The following is a 22,024-nucleotide window of genomic DNA, read 5'->3' as shown; positions in this document are numbered from 1 at the left end:
TTACGTGTTGGTTACATTTGATGAAACCTTAGTTTGCTTTCTGATGAATCTGGGAGTTTGCATAGGAAGGATATCCAGTGTAGCATAACAGTGAGTCCAGAGGACTACTCGTGATCTCATTACTTGCTGCTCTGTCGTTACGTTGCATATTCTTTATGCACTGGTTTGTACCTCATGGGGTGCTCTATCTAAACAAGTCTAGGGAATTTATATCCTCACTTCTCCCCCAAATTAGCATCACTATGTCTCGGCTAAATAATTTCAATCTTCTAAAATGTCTTTTTTTTTTTTTAAATATATTTTATTGATTTTTTACAAAGAGGAAGGGAGAGGGATAGAGAGTTAGGAACATCGATGAGAGAGTCATCGATCAGTTGCATCCTGCACACCCCCTACTGGGGATGTGCCCGCAACCAAGGTACATGCCCTTGACCGGAATCGAACCTGGGACCTTTCAGTCCGCAGGCCGACGCTCTATCCACTGAGCCAAACCGGTTTGGCTAAAATGTCTTTCTTATAAATTTTAAGAAGTGACTGAGTTACATTCACATAAAACTAAAGTATTTGAGGAATTATTGTGCCAAGTTTTCTTGAGTTTCAAGAAATATCAGGTGAACAATCTACAGAAATATCAGATGAGAAAATGATGCCTCCCAAAGAATATAGTGTTCTGGCTCTCCAGTTATCTGAGAGGAAATAAACCACAAAATTAATATCCTGAACACAGTCTGAACCAAAAACAGAGCCAAAGGGGTTTTTTTCTAGCAAGTTTAACGAATGCAGCCTTTCACAGTAGAGATGAATGGAGGAAGTGGATCAGAAATAATGCAGAAGGAAGAGATTAGATGAAGCTGGTAAAATAATTATAGGCTGGTAAGTTTTTCATACTTTGCCATTGATCAACTTTGTAGATAGCTTGTCTGCTCTTTGTTGCCTGAAAATAAAATAGTGTGATATTTGCAAACAAAATGTCAGAATCAGAAGGAACCTGGGAATTCAACTGCTCACTCTGTCAGTGGGAAACCAAAGCCCCAGAGATGGTGAACGACTTCCCTCGGCCACGTGGCACATTCATGGAAGAGCTAAGGTCTCTGGACTCACTGTCCAGTGGGCTCTTCCCTGTTCACATTTCAAAGAATCTAGGAAGATGAAGTCTAAAAGAAAAATCGAAAGCTGAAAAAAGGGAAATATCTCTGATAGAAGGTGCAGGAAAGGGACAGAAAAAGGTGCTTAATTCATCTTCATAGCAACAAGCAAGATAGAAAAGCAGATCTTTCTAAAAGAAAACCATATATCGAGTTATTTCTTGAGGACCCTGATGTAATCCATGTGTCTTCAGTGTCTGTGTGCTTATATAAAATGTGCGATAACGCGGTGCTGTTAAGACATGAAGAAAAAAGAACTGAGAAATTACTTGTGAAGATAAAGTTCATATAGATCTCATTTGTTTATTTTTCACTAACATAAACTTCCATAAGCTGCTTTTTCATAACTACTGCCCAGCGTTTTAAATGCTTGTTTGGCAGAGATGCAAAGAAGCATTGAAGATAGAGAAGCCACTGAGATTTTGTGTTTTCTGGTTTGTTTGTAGTTATAAGGAGAGAATTATTCTATCCCTCTCATTCTCTTTCACTGTTTGCCTAAACTTCGTTCTTCCTTTGGCAAAAGAAAATGACCCATGTGGCAGTGAGACCTGTAGCAGGTGGGGTTCAGGGAGATGAATTTCAGTGTGATAAATGGAACTTTTATCCTTAGTTAAATATTTATTATTTGAGCACTTCAGGTTGCTGATTTCAAATGCTATGTGCTCCCTTTCAGGGACTACAAGCTAGGTCTTTGCAACCTAAACGAGTTCTGTCCTAATTTGCAGGGTTTACTTTCTCATATACGGAGGTTCGACCGAGGAACAGCGCTATCTCACTGCTTTGCGGAAAGAAAAGGAAGCTTTTGAAAAACTTATCAGGTAACGCATGGACAGTATGAAAGCACAAACTCTATTGGAAAGGCTGTTCTGGGTGGGGTAATGTCTTAGAGCCCTCTGGGAGGATGGAGAGAAGAGGGGGAGAATCACATCAAGGTAAATCAATCTCTAATTGCTTTTCAGTGCTTTAATAGGATATTAGGAATGTGAGAAAACTGCTCTTTCTTCTGCCTGTAAAGAAATATAACCTAAAACACCAGAAATATAACTAAAACACTGCTTTTCAAAGATATATGTTCTTAAAACTTTCTCTTCCTCTCCCCCATGCACAAGATTTCTCCGATTCCTTTGAATTATTTTTTTTTAAATCCCTGTACAATTTGCATTGTCTGTGGTGCGTGAGTGCTTGACTGTTTACTGGGAAATACTTTTACATCCAGGTCAGTTTAGATCAGATCGCTCTCTGAAAATATTTTTGAAAAGGTGTGATCTTTTTCTGAACCTAAGTGTATGCTTTTGAGAATGAGTGTCCTTTAAAGTTATACATCTAAATAGAAAAAGCTTCTTAATTTAATATAAGGAAAATATTTCTAAGTGAGATATTCACAAACTGGATGGCTACCTCTCACCCCTGGTAGTGTTTGAGAAATCGGAGAAACTCCCACCAGGGACATTGTCAAGGAGATCATAGCATAGTGAGGGAAAATGGATCAGATGATCCCTTAGGGCAGTGGTCGGCAAACTCATTAGTCAACAGAGCCAAATAACAACAGTACAACGACTGAAATTTCTTTTAATAGCCACATTTTTAAAACTTAAACTTCTTCTAACGCCACTTCTTCAAAATAGACTCGCGCAGGCCGTGGTATTTTGTGGAAGAGCCATACTCAAGGGGCCAAAGAGCTACATGTGGCTCGCGAGCCGCAGTTTGCCCACCATGACCTTGGGCAGTGGTTTGCCGACCACGGCCTTAGGGAAGATGATCCCTAAGGCGATGGTCGGCAAACTGCAGCTCGTAAGCCACTTGCGGCTCTTTGGCCCCTTGAGTGTGGCTCTTCCACAAAATACCATGGCCTGGGTGAGTCTATTTTGAAGAAGTGGCATTAGAAGAAGTTTAAGTTTTAAAAATTTGGCTCTTAAAAGAAATTTCAGTCATTGTGCTGTTGATATTTGGCTCTGTTGACTAATGAGTTTGCCGACCACTGCCTTAGGGGCCTCAGAAGCCAAGGCAGGGCTAGACAGGACATCCTGGAGCTGAGGCAGATAAAAGGTTAGACCAGAAGAGACTATGACCTGAGCTGAGAATAACTGGGCCATAGCCATCTCCCAGGCCTCAGACATGGGCAGTGTATCAATGGCAATGAGAAGGCAGAGACCATTTTTAGTGGTAGCTAGCCTGCCAGGGCCTTAGGCAAAATTTCAGAGTCGACAAGCATCCTTCAACACTGGCTGTGGACTCTCAGTATATGCATAAAATATTCACACACTCAGTTTGTCTAGAAGAGTTGAGTGAGTCAGTGCTGTTGAGTCCCCATGGAGGGGCTCAGCATACTACATGGATATATCTTTCCCCTCCTCTGCAATTGTGACATGCCTTATTCGTGGAGTCTTCCAGCTTCTAGTCATACAATTATTAGTCAGTCCTTTCAGCCTATGGAAATATATTTTCTATTAACATGTTCTGTGGAATGGTTTATACGGTATGTGTTTGGGAGAGGGGTTGGGTGTATGTTTTTTGAAAAAGTATCTCAGAAAGAGTTATAACAAACAAGGTATTATATAAGCTATCTGTTCTTGGTCCAAAGTTTTTGGTGCTTCTCTGTCTTCTATAGCTTTACTTTCCTCAGATTCAGTCAACAGATATTTATTGAACACCTATTATGTGCCAAGCCCTGTGCTTACATTAATGCTTAAGTTTCAGAAGTGGTGCAGAAAATGCCTCTGCCTTCCAAGAACTTGTCCTCTAGTGGGAAAGACAAACATTAAGTAATGAAGCATGCAGTGAATATTATAATAAATTGACATGTGCAGAGTGCTGCTGGTTGTAAAGATAAAAGAGATGGGCGTAATAAGAGAGTGTGTCAAAGAAATCTAACCCAGTGAGGGGACTAGGGACACCTTCACCGCAGAAGTGGTATTTAAGCTGATACACGAATGTGTGCTAGTTGCTAGGTAGACGAGGTGGACAAGGGGGTTGTGTGGACTGAGGGTGTGTTTGAAGGTTCAGAGGTGCAAGAAGGCTGTTAAAGGATTTAAGGCTTGACTCCGAAGGCAATAAGACACCATTGAAAAGTTCTAAGTATGCTTTTAAAGGCTCTCTCTGGCATCCAACTGAAGAATGGATGGAGCAGGGAAAGTGGTCAGAAAGCTTTTGCAATTGTCTGGTAAGGTGGTCGCCAAGACCCAGTTGATGAAGAGAGAGGCACAGGCGTAAGAGATATTTAGGAGATGGAATCAGAGAATTGGTGATCCTGGATGTGGGCGTCTAAGCACTCCTTCACTCTTTTTACAACATCCTTTGCCTAAGGCTTCTGTGATTAAAGTAAGTGCCACCAAGTTACAAATGAGCACATAAAGCTAAAATATTCAGATTAGGTTACTCACGTTGGTGTTCATGTCGAGGATCCCCAAGACTACCCTAAGCTCGGTGATTCGCTAGAAGGATCCACGAGAATAAAAACAGGCTGGTTTCTCACAATTATGGTTTATTACAACAACAGGATGCCCATTAAAATCAGCAAAGGGAAAGAGCACCTGGGATAAAGCCCAGGAAGATCCAGGCACAGGCTTCTGAGTGTCCTCTCCCAGTGGGGTCACCTAGCAGAGCTTAATTGTCCCAGCAGCAGTGCATGACAGTACGTGCAGTGTTGTCAACAGGGGCCCGGCCTGAGCATCTTTATTGAGGGTCAGTCACACCGACACAAGAGTACCAACCTGACAGACTCTACCCAACCCTGGAGCAAAAACACATTTATGCATAAAGCATCTGATCCAACTGGTGCTGTGGGCCCCAGGCCTCAGACATACAAACACCAGGCAGAATACTCCAGGGGCTCAGAGCTTATCTCCCAGAAGCTGGCCACGGGCCAGTCCCCAGGAGACAGGCCTTTCTTAGGAATGTGCAGGGTTTGAGCAGCCCAAGCCTGCTGAGTTAACAGTTTTCGTGCCCAGTGCTGGAGCCTGAGGAGCCTGGTCAGACGTGGGGAGGAAGGTACTCAGAAGGTGAGTTTTTATGCTCCAGACTTCCTTCACGAGGCTGTCTCTTCTCTGGTACATCAGGGAGAAGAGTACTTAGCGGATTGTAGCATGGTATTGGGGATCCCAGGTCACTCCTGGTTTATGTAAGTAATCCTGTAGATCAGAGGGTTCAGTGATGAGGGGTGGATAAATAAACCTGGCACTTACTGGAAATCTTACTCAGCAAAACCCGGAATGTGGACTGTCTCCGACATTTTCATCTATACAATAGTCTCCATAGCAGATGTTAATGTATTAGTAATTTTATCTAAGGTCTGGCATAATTTTCTAAACTCTCTCAATGGTGATTGTCTACTTACAATTAGTTAGATCTTCCCATATTAAATAGCAATCAGAGAGTTATACTATTTAGAATCTTAAAATATTTACTTTCCCAATACTCCTGGGTAATTTGAGAAGTGTTTGTTTTGAAAAGCAAAATATATGTAAGGTGCATTGCTGAAAGAGCACTTGCACTGAACCTGTAGTTGGAGAAAAATTATTTTTAATATGTTTTTTATTAATTTTTTACAGAGAGGGATAGAGAGCTAAAAACATCGATGAGAGAGAATCATCGACCAGCTGCTTCCTGCACACCCCCTACTGGGGATGTGCCCGCAACCAAGGTACATGCCCTTGACCGGAATAGAACCTGAGACCTTTCAGTCCGCAGACCGACGCTCTATCCACTGAGCCAAACCGGTTTCGGCATTTGGAGAAAAATTTAATGTCAGAGTCAGATAATGTGCTTTTGCCAGGACCTCCTTCACGGGTTATGTAAGAATAAAAGCAGTACAACTATTTAAAATAACCAGAGAAGAATGAATCAAGCAAGTGAGCTGATGATGAAGAGATGGTTTGATGGGACTGAAGATCAGTAGATTACAGATGAGTAAAGAGAAAAAAAGATTGCATAATAAAATGCTCCCTGGATAGGAAAATTAGTAATAACATTCTGAGCACACATAGTTTTGGAAAGGTCACTGCTTTTCAAAGGAAGGGGCAAGATTATCTGAAATATGACAACTAGAAAATACAATCATGAAATGGGTTAGCATGAGGGCTTGAGTAAAGGCCCATTGGAAGAGATTTCAGTTCAGTGCCTCCTCCCTGCATTGTCATGTACAAGCAATTTACACATCATTGAAGATGTTGAAGGGAAAATAAGAAACTTCAGTATTTTAGATTAAATGGAAGTAGGAATCTGAATTTTTAAATTATTTTGTATCTGTCATAGAGAGTAACTTGGATAATTATGTAAATGCTGAAAGCAAGGGACTGAATATAATTATGGCAAATTTCTGTTAAATTAATGTGAAAAGACAATATTTTCTTCACAGCTGTGTTTTCAGGAGTATAGTTTTTCTCAAAATCAATTTGCAGTTATGTTATAACACTTAATGGTAAACTAGCTCTTTTATTTAACAATACTAGAGGCCCGGTACATGAAATTCATTTGGGGGAGAGGGGTCCCTCAACCAAGCCGGGACCCCTCGGGGGATGTCCAACTGCCAGTTTAGGCCCAATTTGAGATTGAGCCTAAACCAGCAGTCAGACTTCCCTCTCACAATTCGGGACCACTGGCTCCTAACTGCTCACCTGCCTGCCTGCCTGATTGTCTCTAACTGGCCCCTCTGCTGGCCTGGTTGCCTTCAACTGCTCCCCCACCCCCACCTGCTGGCCTGGTCACCTCTAACTGCCCCTTCTCTGCCAGCCTGGTCATCCTTCACTGTGCCCCTCTGCCAGCCTGTTCGTCCCTAACTGCTCTCCCTGCTGGCCTGGTCGCCCCCAAATACCCCTTCTGCCAGTTTGGTTGCCCCCAACTGTTCCCCCTCTGCTGAACTGGTCACCCCTCACTGCCCAACTCTGCTGGCCTGGTTGATCCTAACTGCCCTCGCCCTGAAGGCCTGGTCACCCCAACTGCCCCCCTGCCAGCCTAGTTGCTGCTCATGGCCCCCCTGCCAGCCTGGTCACCCCCAACTGCCCCCCGTTGGCCTGGTCACTCCTCATTGTCCCCCTGCCAGCCTGGTCACCCCACAAAGCCTGCTGTTCAGTCATTTGGTCATCCCTCACTAACTCCCCTGCTGGCCTTGTCACCCCATGCAGCCTGCTGTTCGGTCATTACTGTGAGGGCATCCTGACCAATTTGCATATTGCCTTTTTTTTAAAAAATATATTTTTTATTGACTTTTTACAGAGAGGAAGGGAGATGGATAGAAAGTTGGAAACATCAATGAGAGAGAAACATTGATTAGCTGCCTCTTGTACACCCCCTACTGGGGATGTGCCCACAACCAAGGTACATGCCCTTGACCAGAATTGAACCCGGGACCCTTCAGTCCACAGGCTGACACTCTATCCACTGAGCCAAACCAGTTTCAATGCATATTGCCTTTTTATTAGTATAGATTAATTGAAACAGTTGTGGAATCACTTAAAAGTAATCTTTAGTTTTTTAGCATAATCATAGATAATTAGGGGATGAAGTTACCACATTATAAGAAAAGTACACTTAGGTCTGCCCAGTATGACTCAGTGATTGGGCATTTTCCTGTGCACTAAAAGGTTGCTGGTTAGATTCCCTGTTAGGGCACATGCTCTGATTGTGCAGGAGGGGGCATGCAAGAGGCAGCCTATCAGTGTTTCTCTTTCATTGATTTTTCTCTCCCTCTTCCGTCCTCACTCACTAAAATCAATAAAAACAGATTAAACAAAGAAAAGTGCACTTAAAATAACAGCTAGCCTTTTTTATGGTACTAATTATGTGCTAGGCACTGTTCTGAGTGCCTTACATAAAATGTGTAATCCTTATAATAGTTTTTTGAGATAGGTTTTATTATCCCCATTTTACAGATGAAACAGAAGCACTGAGCCATTAAATGACTTGCCTAAGACCATACAGCCAAAAAGTGATTTCAAATCAAGGAAATAAAGATTCTCCAGAGTCTGCATTGCATCATGCTGTCCCACCATTCACAGATTACAAATCGATCGGGAGATGGGAGTGCTCCCCTAGGTGATAATGCAGCTTAGCCAGTGAAAGAATCGAAATAGAGAAAATCCTCAATTATATTCTTTCATATTTAACCCAAATATGAAAGAAAAAGAAATTTAAGAGCAATAATTTTTTTTTTTGAATGATTGGTCCTTTGTCCTCAACTAGAGCCTAGTAGATACAATGAAATAGTAATGAGCGGCTGCCAGAGCCATTGTCATTGCAAAGAATTTTCCAGCAGGCAGCACTTGGCACTGGTATTGAGGATAAGGAGGGAAAATTGAACGGGAACTACTGTCTAACACTTTGCGTCTAAAATGATGTAGTGATTATAACTGTGCATTTGTATGTCATTTCAAATAGTATGGAAATTAAAATTACAATATCTATTCTTTAGAGTTATCATTTAGTAGTACTCTGCTCTAAAATTTCCTTTGTCATCCAGAGTGGTTAGAGAATTGGTCCATCTGGTTTCTTTCCTTCCATTGGAAAGTCTTTGCTGTGTAACCCTTGTTGAAATTATTAGTTAACATTGAAGATTCCTCTTCTGTTTCACCTTACCCTAGTCTCTTTTAGTGCAGTTTGTTCCATGTCCCCCATCTCTCATGGTTCCTTTGTTTCCTCAATTCAGTTGCAAGCCCTACAAGGAAAGAGACTAGCCCTGTTCTTCTTGTCTGCCATACCTTGTACTAATTGGACACACAGTACTTGCTGTTTCAAGGCCTTGGCCAGTTTGGCTCAGTGGATAGAGCATTGGCCTCCCAACTGAGGGGTCCTGGGTTCAGTTCCAGTCAAGGACACATGTCCGGGTTGTGGGCTCATTCCCCAGCAGGGGGTGTGCAGGAGGCAGCCCATCAATGATTCTCATTATAGATGTTTCTATCTCTCTCTCCCTCTCCATTCCTCTCTGAAATAGAAAGGACAAAAAAAAGAATATAATGTACTTTTTCTTTGGTTAATGATTATAGTTCCTGATTACAAACCTTTGTTATGAATGTGCAGTTCTGTTGATCTATGCAGTATAAGGTACTGAGCTACCTTGAAGACAAGAATTATCGTGTAACTATATTTGCATCTAGAGTTCTTAGCACAGCACATAGGCACACTCATAAATATTTTTAAATAAATTCACCAGTGAGTGAATCAGTGCTAAGATGCTGATTTTTTTTTTGTTTAAATCTCAGTTGGAAATTTGCTTTCTTGAATCAACCCTGATTTTTCCTTTAAAATTGAGTGTTTAGTGGAGTTTTTTAAAATCAGAGTTCTATCATATATGTTTTCATTTTCTAAAATTATTGATTTTTAACCATCCCTATTTATGATTACTTATCCTATATAATAAGACCCTAATATGCAAATCGACCGAATCGTGGAACGACCAGTCACTTAAGACGCACACTGACCACCCTGGGGCAGACGCTCAGTGCAGGAGCTGCCCCCTGGTGGTCAGTGCGCTCCCACAGAAGCCGGGCTCTTGGTTGGAGAGCACAGTGGCAGTGGCAGGAGCCTCTCCTGCCTCCACGTAGGGGTGTTGAACTCAATCAGAGAAGGGGCCAAAATCTAAAATCCAGCCTAAATCGCGGGCCAAATGGTTTACTGAACAGTCATAAACTGACAATGTCATAAACTGACAGTGGAGTGCAGTGATGACAGCGCGGTGCGGGCCACATTGCAAGGCCTGGCGGGCTGGATTTGGCCCGCGGGCCTTGTGTTTGACACATGTGCTCCACAGCAGTGCTGAGGACCCTTTGGAGGATGTCTGACTATAAATTGGCAGGTGGACGTCCCTAAGGGGTCCCAGACTGTGAGAGAGTGCAGGCTGAGCTCAGGGACCACACCCCTCCAGTGCACAAATGTCATGCACAGGGCCTCTAGTTGGAATACAAATTATTTAAATTATTTTTAATGCTCAATAGCATTAGCATGTTTTTTATTAAAAGTTTCAGTAATTTATCTGCAGTGTTTTTACATGTTTATTTCATGTCTGAAAGTGGTTAAAGAACATATAAAATAGAAAATAAACAGCAGCTGTTTTAACTCTGGAAAATGGGAAATAGTATCCAATCAAAAAATCCTTTTCTTGCCCATTACTTGTCTGGGCATATTGACTTCTAAAGTATTTCTTGTATTCTTTTTTTACCACTACAGTCACGTTGGTCATTTTCAATATTATAATTTACAAAAGATTAAAGTCTGGAATTTGTAAATTAATTCCAAATGTGTGAAGTGTTTTTCTCTCGCAGGGAAAAGGCTAGCATGGTTGTCCCGGAAGAAAGGGAAGGCAGAAGTGAATCAAACCTGGACCTGGCGAGAGGCTCCGTGTCCGCAGGGGATCCCGCCGACACTCGGAAAGCAGGTGAGGCCTGCCCTCCCGCTGCCTCTGAAGGAGGCTGTGAGGTCCCAGAGTTTCTATGCCGAGACTTGGTTTTCTCAACACTTAAAGATGATGTCTGCTCCCAAACCCTGGTCTCCACTCTGCCATTTATTAACCCTGTGTCCTTCCTGAATCTAAGGCTCCTCGCCTGTAAAATAAGGGGGTGTAGTAGCTGCACCCCAGCTTGGAAATTAGTTAAGTTCCAGCACTGCTTTTCAATGTGGTTGGTTGAGACTCAATGTACTTTTGCAAAGAAATTTTTGTAAATGGTGATTAGGTTCTTATCTTAACTGGAAGGAGCCGGTTTAACCAGAGATAAATAGGCAGGAGTTGTTTAGGTACATTCCCACTTGTCTTTCTGGGGTTGTTTATTGCTTCTTGAAGCTTCTCCAGATCCCAGGGGCATGTATTCTCATTGCTGTGCAGTATCCAAACTGCAGCAGACCACCAAGACCTGCTGGACTCCAAACGCACCCTGATCCAGGAATGATTCCCCACATCCCATTTCCCCTCATCCCATTTCCCCTCATCCCATTTCCCCATCCCATTTCCCCTCTTCCCATTTCCCCTCATCCCCCTTCCCCTCATCCCATTTCCCCTCATCCCCCTTCCCCTCATCCCATTTCCCCTCATCCCCCTTCCCCTCATCCCATTTCCCCTCATCCCCCTTCCCCTCATCCCCCTTCCCCTCATCCCATTTCCCCATCCCATTTCCCCTCATCCCATTTCCCCATCCCATTTCCCCTCATCCCATTTCCCCTCATCCCATTTCCCCATCCCATTTCCCCTCATCCCATTTCCCCTCATCCCCCTTCCCCTCATCCCATTTCCCCTCATCCCCCTTCCCCTCATCCCCCTTCCCCTCATCCCATTTCCCCATCCCATTTCCCTCATCCCATTTCCCCATCCCATTTCCCCTCATCCCATTTCCCCTCATCCCATTTCCCCATCCCATTTCCCCTCATCCCCCTTCCCCTCATCCCATTTCCCCTCATCCCATTTCCCCTCATCCCCCTTCCCCTCATCCCCCTTCCCCTCATCCCCCTTCCCCTCATCCCATTTCCCCTCATATCCCTTCCCCTCATCCCATTTCCCCTCATCCCATTTCCCCTCATCCCCCTTCCCCTCATCCCCCTTCCCCTCATCCCCCTTCCCCTCATCCCATTTCCCCTCATCCCCCTTCCCCTCACCCCATTTCCCCTCATCCCATTTCCCCTCATCCCCCTTCCCCTCACCCCATTTCCCCTCTTCCCATTTCCCCTCATCCCCCTTCCCCTCATCCCATTTCCCCTCATCCCCCTTCCCCTCATCCCCCTTCCCCTCATCCCCCTTCCCCTCATCCCATTTCCCCTCATCCCCCTTCCCCTCATCCCCCTTCCCCTCATCCCCCTTCCCCTCATCCCATTTCCCCTCATCCCATTTCCCCTCATCCCCCTTCCCCTCATCCCCCTTCCCCTCATCCCCCTTCCCCTCATATCCCTTCCCCTCATCCCATTTCCCCTCATCCCATTTCCCCTCATCCCCCTTCCCCTCATCCCCCTTCCCCTCATCCCATTTCCCCTCATCCCCCTTCCCCTCACCCCATTTCCCCTCATCCCATTTCCCCTCATCTTCCCCTCACCCCTTTCCCTCTTCCCATTTCCCCTCATCCCCTTCCCCTCATCCCATTTCCCCTCATCCCCTTCCCTCATCCCCTTCCCCTCATCCCCCTTCCCCTCATCCCATTTCCCCTCATCCCCCTTCCCTCACCCCATTTCCCCTCATCCCATTTCCCCTCATCCCCCTTCCCCTCACCCCATTTCCCCTCTTCCCATTTCCCCTCATCCCCCTTCCCCTCATCCCATTTCCCCTCATCCCCCTCCCCTCATCCATTTCCCCTCATCCCATTTCCCCTCATCCCCCTTCCCCTCATCCCATTTCCCCATCCCATTTCCCCTCATCCCCCTTCCCCTCATCCCATTTCCCCTCATCCCCCTTCCCCTCATCCCCCTTCCCCTCATCCATTTCCCCTCATCCCATTTCCCCTCATCCCATTTCCCCATCCCATTTCCCCTCTTCCCATTTCCCCTCATCCCCCTTCCCTCATCCCCCTTCCCCTCATCCCATTTCCCCTCATCCCATTTCCCATCCCATTTCCCCTCTTCCCATTTCCCCTCATCCCCTTCCCCTCATCCATTTCACCCATCCCATCCTCATCCCATTTCCCCTCATCCCATTTCCCCTCATCCCCCTTCCCCTCATCCCCCTTCCCCTCATCCCCCTTCCCCTCATCCCATTTCCCCTCATCCCCCTTCCCCTCACCCCATTTCCCCTCATCCCATTCCCTCACCTTCCCCTCATCCCATTTCCCCATCCCCCTTCCCCTCATCCCATTTCCCCTCATCCCCCTTCCCCTCATCCCATTTCCCCTCATCCCCCTTCCCCTCATCCCATTTCCCCTCATCCCCCTTCCCCTCATCCCATTTCCCCTCATCCCCCTTCCCCTCATCCCCTTCCCCTCATCCCCCTTCCCCTCATCCCCCTTCCCCTCATCCATTTCCCCTCATCCCCCTTCCCCTCATCCCATTTCCCCTCATCCCCCTTCCCCTCATCCCCTTCCCCTCATCCCATTTCCCCATCCCATTTCCCCTCATCCATTTCCCCATCCCAATTTCCCCTCATCCCATTTCCCTCATCCCATTTCCCCATCCCATTTCCCTCATCCCATTTCCCCTCATCCCCCTTCCCCTCATCCATTTCCCCTCATCCCCCTTCCCCTCATCCCCCTTCCCCTCATCCCATTTCCCCATCCCATTTCCCCTCATCCCATTTCCCCATCCCATTTCCCCTCATCCATTTTCCCTCATCCCATTTCCCCATCCCATTTCCCTCATCCCCCTTCCCCTCATCCCATTTTCCCCTCATCCCATTTCCCCTCATCCCATTTCCCCTCATCCCCCTTCCCCTCATCCCCCTTCCCCTCATCCCCTTCCCCTCATCCCATTTCCCCACATCCCATTTCCCCTCATCCCATTTCCCCTCATCCCATTTCCCCTCATCCCATTTCCCCTCATCCCCCTTCCCCTCATCCCCCTTCCCCTCATCCCCCCTTCCCCTCATCCCCCTTCCCCCTCATCCCATTTCCCCTCATCCCCCTTCCCCTCATCCCATTTCCCCCTCATCCCATTTCCCCTCATCCCATTTCCCCTCATCCCCCTTCCCCTCATCCCATTTCCCCTCATCCCATTTCCCCTCATCCCCCTTCCCCTCATCCCCCTTCCCCTCATCCCATTTCCCCTCATCCCCCTTCCCCTCATCCCATTTCCCCTCATCCCCCTCCCCTCATCCCATTTCCCCTCATCCCCCTTCCCCTCATCCCATTTCCCCTCATCCCCCTTCCCTCATCCCCCTTCCCTCATCCCATTTCCCCTCATCCCCCTTCCCCTCATCCCCCTTCCCTCATCCCATTTCCCCATCCCCCTTCCCCTCATCCCATTTCCCATCCCATTTCCCCTCATCCCATTTCCCCTCATCCCCTTCCCCTCATCCCCCTTCCCCTCATCCCCCTTCCCCTCATCCCATCTCTTCCTCATCCCATTTCCCCTCATCCCATTTCTCCTCATCCCCCTTCCCCTCATCCCATTTCCCCTCATCCCCCTTCCCCTCTTCCCATTTCCCCTCATCCCTCTTCCCCTCTTCCCATTTCCCTCATCCCATTTCCCCTCATCCCCCTTCCCCTCATCCCATTTCCCCTCATCCCCCTTCCCTCATCCCATTTCCCCTCATCCCCCTTCCCCTCATCCATTTCCCCTCATCCCCCTTCCCCTCATCCCCCTTCCCCTCATCCCATTTCCCCTCATCCCATTTTCCCCTCATCCCCCTTCCCCTCATCCCCCTTCCCCTCATCCCCCTTCCCCTCATCCCCCTTCCCCTCATCCCATTTCCCCTCATCCCATTTCCCCTCATCCCCTTCCCCTCATCCCCCTTCCCCTCATCCCCCTTCCCCTCATCCCATTTCCCCACATCCCCCTTCCCCTCATCCCCCTTCCCCTCATCCCATTTCCCCTCATCCCCCTTCCCCTCATCCCCCTTCCCCTCATCCCATTTCCCCTCATCCCCCTTCCCCTCATCCCCCTTCCCCTCATCCCATTTCCCCATCCCCCTTCCCCTCATCCCATTTCCCCATCCCATTTCCCCTCATCCCATTTCCCCTCATCCCCCTTCCCCTCATCCCCCTTCCCCTCATCCCCCTTCCCCTCATCCCATTTCTCCTCATCCCATTTCCCCTCATCCCATTTCCCCTCATCCCCCTTCCCCTCTTCCCATTTCCCCTCATCCCCCTTCCCCTCTTCCCATTTCCCCTCATCCCATTTCCCCTCATCCCCCTTCCCCTCTTCCCATTTCCCCTCATCCCATTTCCCCTCATCCCCCTTCCCCTCATCCCATTTCCCCTCATCCATTTCCCCTCATCCCCCTTCCCTCTTCCCATTTCCCCTCATCCCCCTTCCCCTCATCCCATTTCCCCTCATCCCCCTTCCCCTCATCCCATTTCCCCTCATCCCCCTTCCCCTCATCCCCCTTCCCCTCATCCCATTTCCCCTCATCCCATTTCCCCACATCCCATTTCCCCTCATCCCATTTCCCCATCCCATTTCCCCTCATCCCCCTTCCCCTCATCCCATTTCCCCTCATCCCCCTTCCCCTCATCCCCCTTCCCCTCATCCCATTTCCCCTCATCCCCCTTCCCGTCATCCCCCTTCCCCTCATCCCATTTCCCCATCCCATTTCCCCTCATCCCCCTTCCCCTCATCCCCCTTCCCCTGATCCCCCTTCCCCTCATCCCATTTCCCCATATCCCATGTCCCCACATCCCATGTCCCCTTATCCCATTTCCCCTCATCCCATTTCCCCTCATCCCCCTTCCCCTGATCCCCCTTCCCCTCATCCCATTTCCCCATATCCCATGTCCCCACATCCCATGTCCCCTTATCCCATTTCCCCATGGCAGCAGCTGAGATCAGCCAGGTTTGGCTCAGTGGATAGAGCGTCGGCCTGCGGACTGAGAAGTCCCGGGTTCAATTCAGGTCAAGGGCACATACCTTGGTTGCAGGCACATCTCGGGTAGGGGGTGTGCAAGAGGCAGCTGGTCGATGCTTCTCTCTCATCGATGTTTCTCTCTCATCGATGTTTCTGGCTCTCTATCTGGCTCTCTATCCCTCTCTCTTCCTCTCTATAAAAAAATCAATAAAAATATATATTTAAATAAATAAACAAACAAACAAACAAATAAATAAAAATGCTACTTTTTTCTTAATAGGTGGCCAAGAACAGAAAAGTGTCCAGCAAACTATAGTGGTGGACATGCGTGAGTTTCGAAGTGAACTCCCATCTCTGATCCATCGTCGGGGCATTGACATTGAGCCGGTGACCTTAGAGGTCGGAGACTACATTCTGACTCCGGAAATGTGTGTGGAACGCAAGAGCATCAGCGATTTGATTGGCTCTCTAAACAACGGCCGCCTCTACAGCCAGTGCGTCTCCATGTCCCGCTACTACAAGCGGCCAGTGCTGCTGATCGAGTTCGACCCCAGCAAGCCTTTCTCCCTCATCGCCCGAGGTGCCTTCCATCAGGAGATCTCCAGCAACGACGTTAGCTCCAAGCTCACCCTGCTCACCCTGCACTTCCCCAAACTCCGGATCCTCTGGTGCCCGTCCCCCCATGCCACCGCCGAGCTGTTCGAGGAGCTGAAACAGAATAAGCCGCAGCCCGATGCAGCGACAGCCATGGCCGTCACGGCAGATTCTGGAACCCTCCCCGAGTCAGACAAGTATAACCCTGGGCCGCAGGACTTCTTGTTGAAGATGCCCGGGGTGAATGCCAAAAACTGTCGCTCCTTGATGAACCAGGTGAAGAGCATCGCGGAATTAGCCAGCCTGTCACAAGATGAGCTCGCTAGTGTTCTGGGGAACGCTGCGAATGCGAAGCAGCTTTATGACTTCATTCACACCTCTTACGCAGAGATCCTATCTAAAGGGAAAGGGAAGAAATGAACAGTGGTGGCTGTTTACTTACCCCGTCCGTGACTGTGCTTTTCGACTGCTCTCTGCCAGCTGCAATAGCTCATTATTAATTATTAGCTCAGTCTTTCATTCTCTCCCCTTGTTTTTAATGTTTGTGCTGTGTTTCCTAGTTCAGTGGGTCAGAAGCCAAGGTTTCTCCCTGAGCTTTGCATTTAAGCACCTTTTTAACGTTCTCGTGCCAGCTCTCCCTCCCTCCCTGCGCTGTCCTTCCATGCCTGGGTGCGTTCAGTTTTTAAATAAGAGTATCAGGATCAGGTAAAGGTTCTATAAGTGCTTACAGAAGGCCACGTTTGAGACAAGCTGAAGTTGACATGTCCTGCACAGACTGACAAAGCACACGATCGTGTTTTCACCCTCTGTCTGCAGAGGCCCCGGCAAGTCTGAGAAGGAAACATTTCTTTGCCATTCCTGACCAGCTTCTCCCCACATCTTCCTCAGACATCCTTCTGCCACCTGTCTGCCTCTGAGAAAACTCATGGGGGTGGCCTCCTCCTAATTTAAGACAACCACCTCTAAACCTGACTGGTTCATTTTCTAGTCACCTGAATAGATACAGATGAAGCCCTCAGTTGTTCCAAACAAGTATTTTTAAAACATAAAATGAATTACCTATTTACAGAATTTTATGGTGTTGATGAGGAACGCCTAGAATTCTGTTTTTACTGATAGTTAACGTCCTAAAGAGTTTTGTTTTCCTTCCTTGAGTTAAAAGGACTGTAAGTAACTGGAAAATCAATTTGTAGATTATATAAAATTCTAAATAAATATATATATGTATTTAAAACATTATAAAGAGCCCTGGCCGATATGGCTTATGAGTTGATTGAGTATCATCCCGTGCACTGAAAGGTTGCCCATTAGACCCCCAGTCAAGGTGTGTGTGGGAGGCAACCGATTGATGTTTTTCTCTCTCTCCCTCTTCCTTCCTCTCTCTCTCAAAAAAAAAACACAAAACAATAAAAAATATTTTTTTAAAATTCATAAAGAAAACAATCTCATTGTAAACCTGATTTATTTGACTTTTAAGGTGTATATAAAGGGCATTCATAACATCTTTGTGCAGTTTTTAAACTTTATATTTAAACATTATTAACTTAAGTATTTCACATATCTAAGAATGAGTAGTAAAATTTCTACCTCAAGGGCTGATATAGACATCAGTTCCACTAGCCATGTCCCAGAGGGTAACGTTTCTTTAGGTCGGCCCTGTTTTTGTTTGTTACATTAAGTCTCAACTCCGAGGATACAGTGGATAAATGTCCTCTCTAAACGGAACCACACTGATTCCTCGGTTTCTTGGTATGTTAATGAATGTTAATATAGTTAAAGTATATGTGGATTTTGCAAGGATACTGCACAAATGAATTGAGGGGCATCAAAGAGTCCTATTGGTTATTGTAGAACTCTATTGAGAGATTTGGAGAGTAGAGGACAAAAAACAAAAACTAGTTTAAGGTAGATGAAAGATTTGGGCTACTAATTTTGTTTAAAATAGGGTTAAAAATATACCCTTGAGAACAGAAAGCAAAAATGTCAGATACACATGTATTTTACATTAAAATCATAATTAAAAGGAATGTTAAAACTAGCGTGCCACCTCAAATAATCATGGTTACTGTCATTTTTATTCACCCTATTCCATCACTTTATCTTGAGGTATGTAATTTCTATTATTTTATTATTTCTTCTCTTACATTCCATCTGCCTTTTATTGTTCTTTCGTTACATAAAAGGAAAAACCTGACATAGCACATTCTTTGATAAGGGTTTTATTACAAGTTAAATTTCCAAAAATAATCTCTTAAAGCTTCCATTTTAAACAATCCTAGTTATTAGTACAACTGAGGTAGCAGTGTTCATTGTATTTAGGAAGCCAGTGGCCCCTGACTCTCAAGTTTTGTTACTTGTCATTGTACCAAGGGGACATTTGAAAACAGGTGCACCGTCTTGTGTGTATTTGACTTTGAGTGATAGTGTCTAATGACTCTCCCTGCCGTGTCTTCTCCCAACTTACTTGTATGTATTTTAAATGTGTCTCCAATTGTGGGAACCATCATGTCTTTACCTTTATCAAATATTTAATTTAATAATTAAAAAATTATTTAAATGTTTACAATCCGTGGCAAAGGAACTAGACATGTAAAGTTGAAAACTTCCAATAACACTTTATATTCTAGCGTCATTTTGTTAGTTCTGCCTCTTTCTTTGAAAGTCAGAGATATCCAGTATACATATGAACTTACACTTAGCTTTTTAAAAACTTGAGCTCGGCATTATTTTACTTGACGTTTTCTACATAAAAACTTGAGCATATGAAATAGTGTGATACGTTGATTTGTTTACATCATTGTGCCGCTGTGTTAACTTAAAATCATACAAGAAGAAATCATTGTTAATAGTGGCCATAAATAATGTCCTTTGACAATAAGTTGCTGTTTCTTTGATCTGTTTCTTTCATCTGAGGCTTCATATGTCTACGTATGTTTTCATGCAGCCAGGAAACAGTTTCCCAGCACATGGGGGACTAAAAATAACGTTGGTCCCATTCGTGAACCCATCGGGAACATGGAGGGTTAATCTAGATTTGGTTGTGTGGAGAGCGTAAAATCAATAAATGGCCTTGAACAGGAACGCCTGCACTGAAGCAGATCTGAAGTAACGGGTGGGGCAAAGTGGCAGACATTAGTCTTTGCTTTTGTTTTTCAAGCATAATTTGATTTTCCTTTGGCTCAGAAAGCCCTTTAGGGAAATTCCCTTCTCTTTGGTGTTTAGTTGAAACTAGAAATGTCCTCTTAAAAACCAACTTTGTAGGAAAATTCTTTTCTCGGGCTTAAGTATATAAAAATGTATCCAGGCTTCTGCACGAGTTGTCATATTTTTTCTTAATTATTGCGCGGTGTATTTTGAATTACAGCTCTTTCCTGTTTGATTCTCAACTTCAGTACTTCATTTACTGTCTTTATCCACAGGTTTTTCGTGGCTTACGGGACTGTGTTTTGATTTAAGGGTAGGGAAGCCAACATTGGGGTGGGATGGAGACACAACTGATTTATATCAATTTGTAACAGAGTTTGTGTGTTTTTAATAAAATGTGTATTTATTCAGTATTTTCCTTAGCACCCTGTGGGTAAAGTAAAAATAACAATACATACTGAAAGGGCATACATTTCCCAGTGCATTATATATATCATTGTGTTAGTAATATAATTTGTGATTCAGAGAGTATTTAGTTTGGTTTCTTTTTTGTTCTGTAGAATAAATGATTAAAGCTGAGCTGCTCTTTGAACCACTGCTATTGTGTGTGACATGCTTGGTCAATCTACTTTCTAAGGCTTCGGCATATTTTTCTTTTGGCGTTTCTTTATTTATTATTATTTTGTAGCAATTCTCCTTAAGGAAGAAAAAAAACAGAACTATTCTCCTCCTGAAAACACTCATTTGTTGACATATAATGACTATGTGGTGAGCACAATGCCTGGTCGTCTTAACAGAGATTAATTTCCTGCCACCCCTGACTCATACATTTTTGTTCCTTGAACGTCAAAGTTGAAAGAAGTGAATTATCCTTTGACACATGTGGAATCTATTAATCCCATAACAAGTTAATTATTAGTTAACTAATTGGCTCATTACTGTGATTTAATTATTTTGCTTCTGCTATAAAATGTAGAACCAAATCCCTTTTTAACAAGGGGTAAGACAGGCTATTTCTCAAAATGTCATAATAAAGATCCTACTAGAATAATTAACCCTTTCTTTGTAGTAGTAATGTACGTTATTTCATTTAATCCTCATAGCAAAGCTGTAAGGATACTACTATTTAAAATGTTTCCAGCCCCTGTGAGTGCACACACGTGGGGGTGATGTAAGCAGGAGAGCAGCGTCCTGTAATGACGACAGAGGATGCATATATACATACGAGTGATCATTGGAAAAAAAACAATAAATAAATAAATAAATAATGTTTTACTCTGAAACTGAGGCACAGAGATGCTAAGTAATTTACCTAACATTGTAACGATGGAACCTTAGGGTCTGACTCCAGAGTTCCTGATGAAACAGTGGTGAGCGGTGGGAAGAGAGAATGGGAGATTGGTTAGCATCCACGTTTATATATCTAATTATAGGTAGTCATAGAAAAAGCAGATTGGTTTGTTTTCATGCACCTCTCTTTTAAAAAATAAATAAATAAATATATATATATATATATATATATATATATATATATATATATATATATAAGGTGTATATATATATAATCAATAATATATATATATATATATATATATATATATATATATATCTTATTGATTTTTTACAGAGAAGAAGGGAGAGGGATAGAGAGTTAGAAACATCCATCAGCTGCCTCCTGCACACCCCCCAACTGGGGATGTTCCCGCAACCAAGGTACATGCCCTTGACTGGAATCGAACCTGGGACCCTTCAGTCCCTAGGCCGATACTCTATCCACGGAGCCAAACTGGCCAGGGCTATTTTCATGCAGCTCTTAGTTAATAGTGTAAGGAGCAAGTATGCAAAACTTGGCAAGAGGTCAAAGTGAACTCTGAGCACCCTCTCTGTGCTTCCGGGGGACTTTGATTTTCTAGGGTATAAACCTCAGGCTGACTGATCAGGAAGGCTATTGTGCAACTTTGTAAGAATAGACAAACTAACCTGTAGAAAACCTGATAGCAATACAGGCATACACTTTTGGAAAGTTCACAATACGCCACTTCGCTTTTACAAAAGCCCTTCATAGTACCCGAGGATTTTCACTTTTACAGAAAAAGGCAAAAGCAAAAAATAGCATTATTTCTCAGCAAGCTCTCCCTGAGGCAGCCAGCACCCCCAGCAGTGAGAGCAGCCCGTCAGCTCCTTCCCCAGGAGCCCACTCAGCCAGACAGCGTTGAACGGTGTCTGGGAGCCTCTGATCTTCGTCTGGATCCACTCTGCACATCCGTCAGCAAGAGGAGGCCTTAAGGTGTCAGGAAAAGCCTGAGAGAGTGGGTGAGGGTGTTACTCTTATCGGAAAACTGGGCGTAATTAAGTGTCTTGATCGTGTTAAACAAAGTGAGATATTACGTGCCTGTCAAATTCGGGTCTGGGAATGCTCAAAAACTTCTCCCCATAAAATAACGGTCTTTGCTTCTTCGCTTTACGCCATTTCAGCCTAAGGAAGGTCTCATAGGGACGCTCTCCCTTCAGAGGGCGGGTTCTTGTCCAGTAGCATCACAAAAGCCGTAGCCTGAAGGGACATGAAACAGTTTTTGTATTTTTATTTCTGCATTCCTTTGAACAACTACCGATCTCTATGTCCTTGAATATTCTTTTGAATCAGTCTTACCATCTTACTGGTTTCCTCGTTAATCGAATGGAATAAAATCGTTGACTTTTTCTTTCTTTCTGTTTGTATGAGTCAATGCACTTCTTGAAAATT

At 44.9% G+C, this 22,024-nt stretch overlaps 1 protein-coding gene across 1 annotated transcript in view; it reads left to right on the top strand.

Moving 5' to 3' along the window:
* Positions 1 to 17,520, top strand: part of ERCC4 (ERCC excision repair 4, endonuclease catalytic subunit) — a 30,941-nt gene extending 13,421 nt beyond the window's left edge. The window contains exons 9-11 of the mRNA XM_084881119.1: positions 1,871 to 1,963; positions 10,397 to 10,509; positions 15,824 to 17,520. Of these exons, the coding sequence (XP_084737245.1) occupies positions 1,871 to 1,963; positions 10,397 to 10,509; positions 15,824 to 16,557 (940 nt within the window). The 3' untranslated portion in view covers positions 16,558 to 17,520. The remainder of the gene's footprint in view (positions 1 to 1,870; positions 1,964 to 10,396; positions 10,510 to 15,823) is intronic.
* Positions 17,521 to 22,024: the final 4,504 nt, after the last annotated feature.

The sequence above is a fragment of the Pipistrellus hanaki genome, assembly GCF_964339955.1.
Source record: "Pipistrellus hanaki genome assembly, chromosome: 4".
Classification (NCBI taxonomy): domain Eukaryota; kingdom Metazoa; phylum Chordata; class Mammalia; order Chiroptera; family Vespertilionidae; genus Pipistrellus; species Pipistrellus hanaki.
Note: the sequence above shows the minus strand (reverse complement) of the source record. Positions and strands in the feature narration are given on the sequence as shown.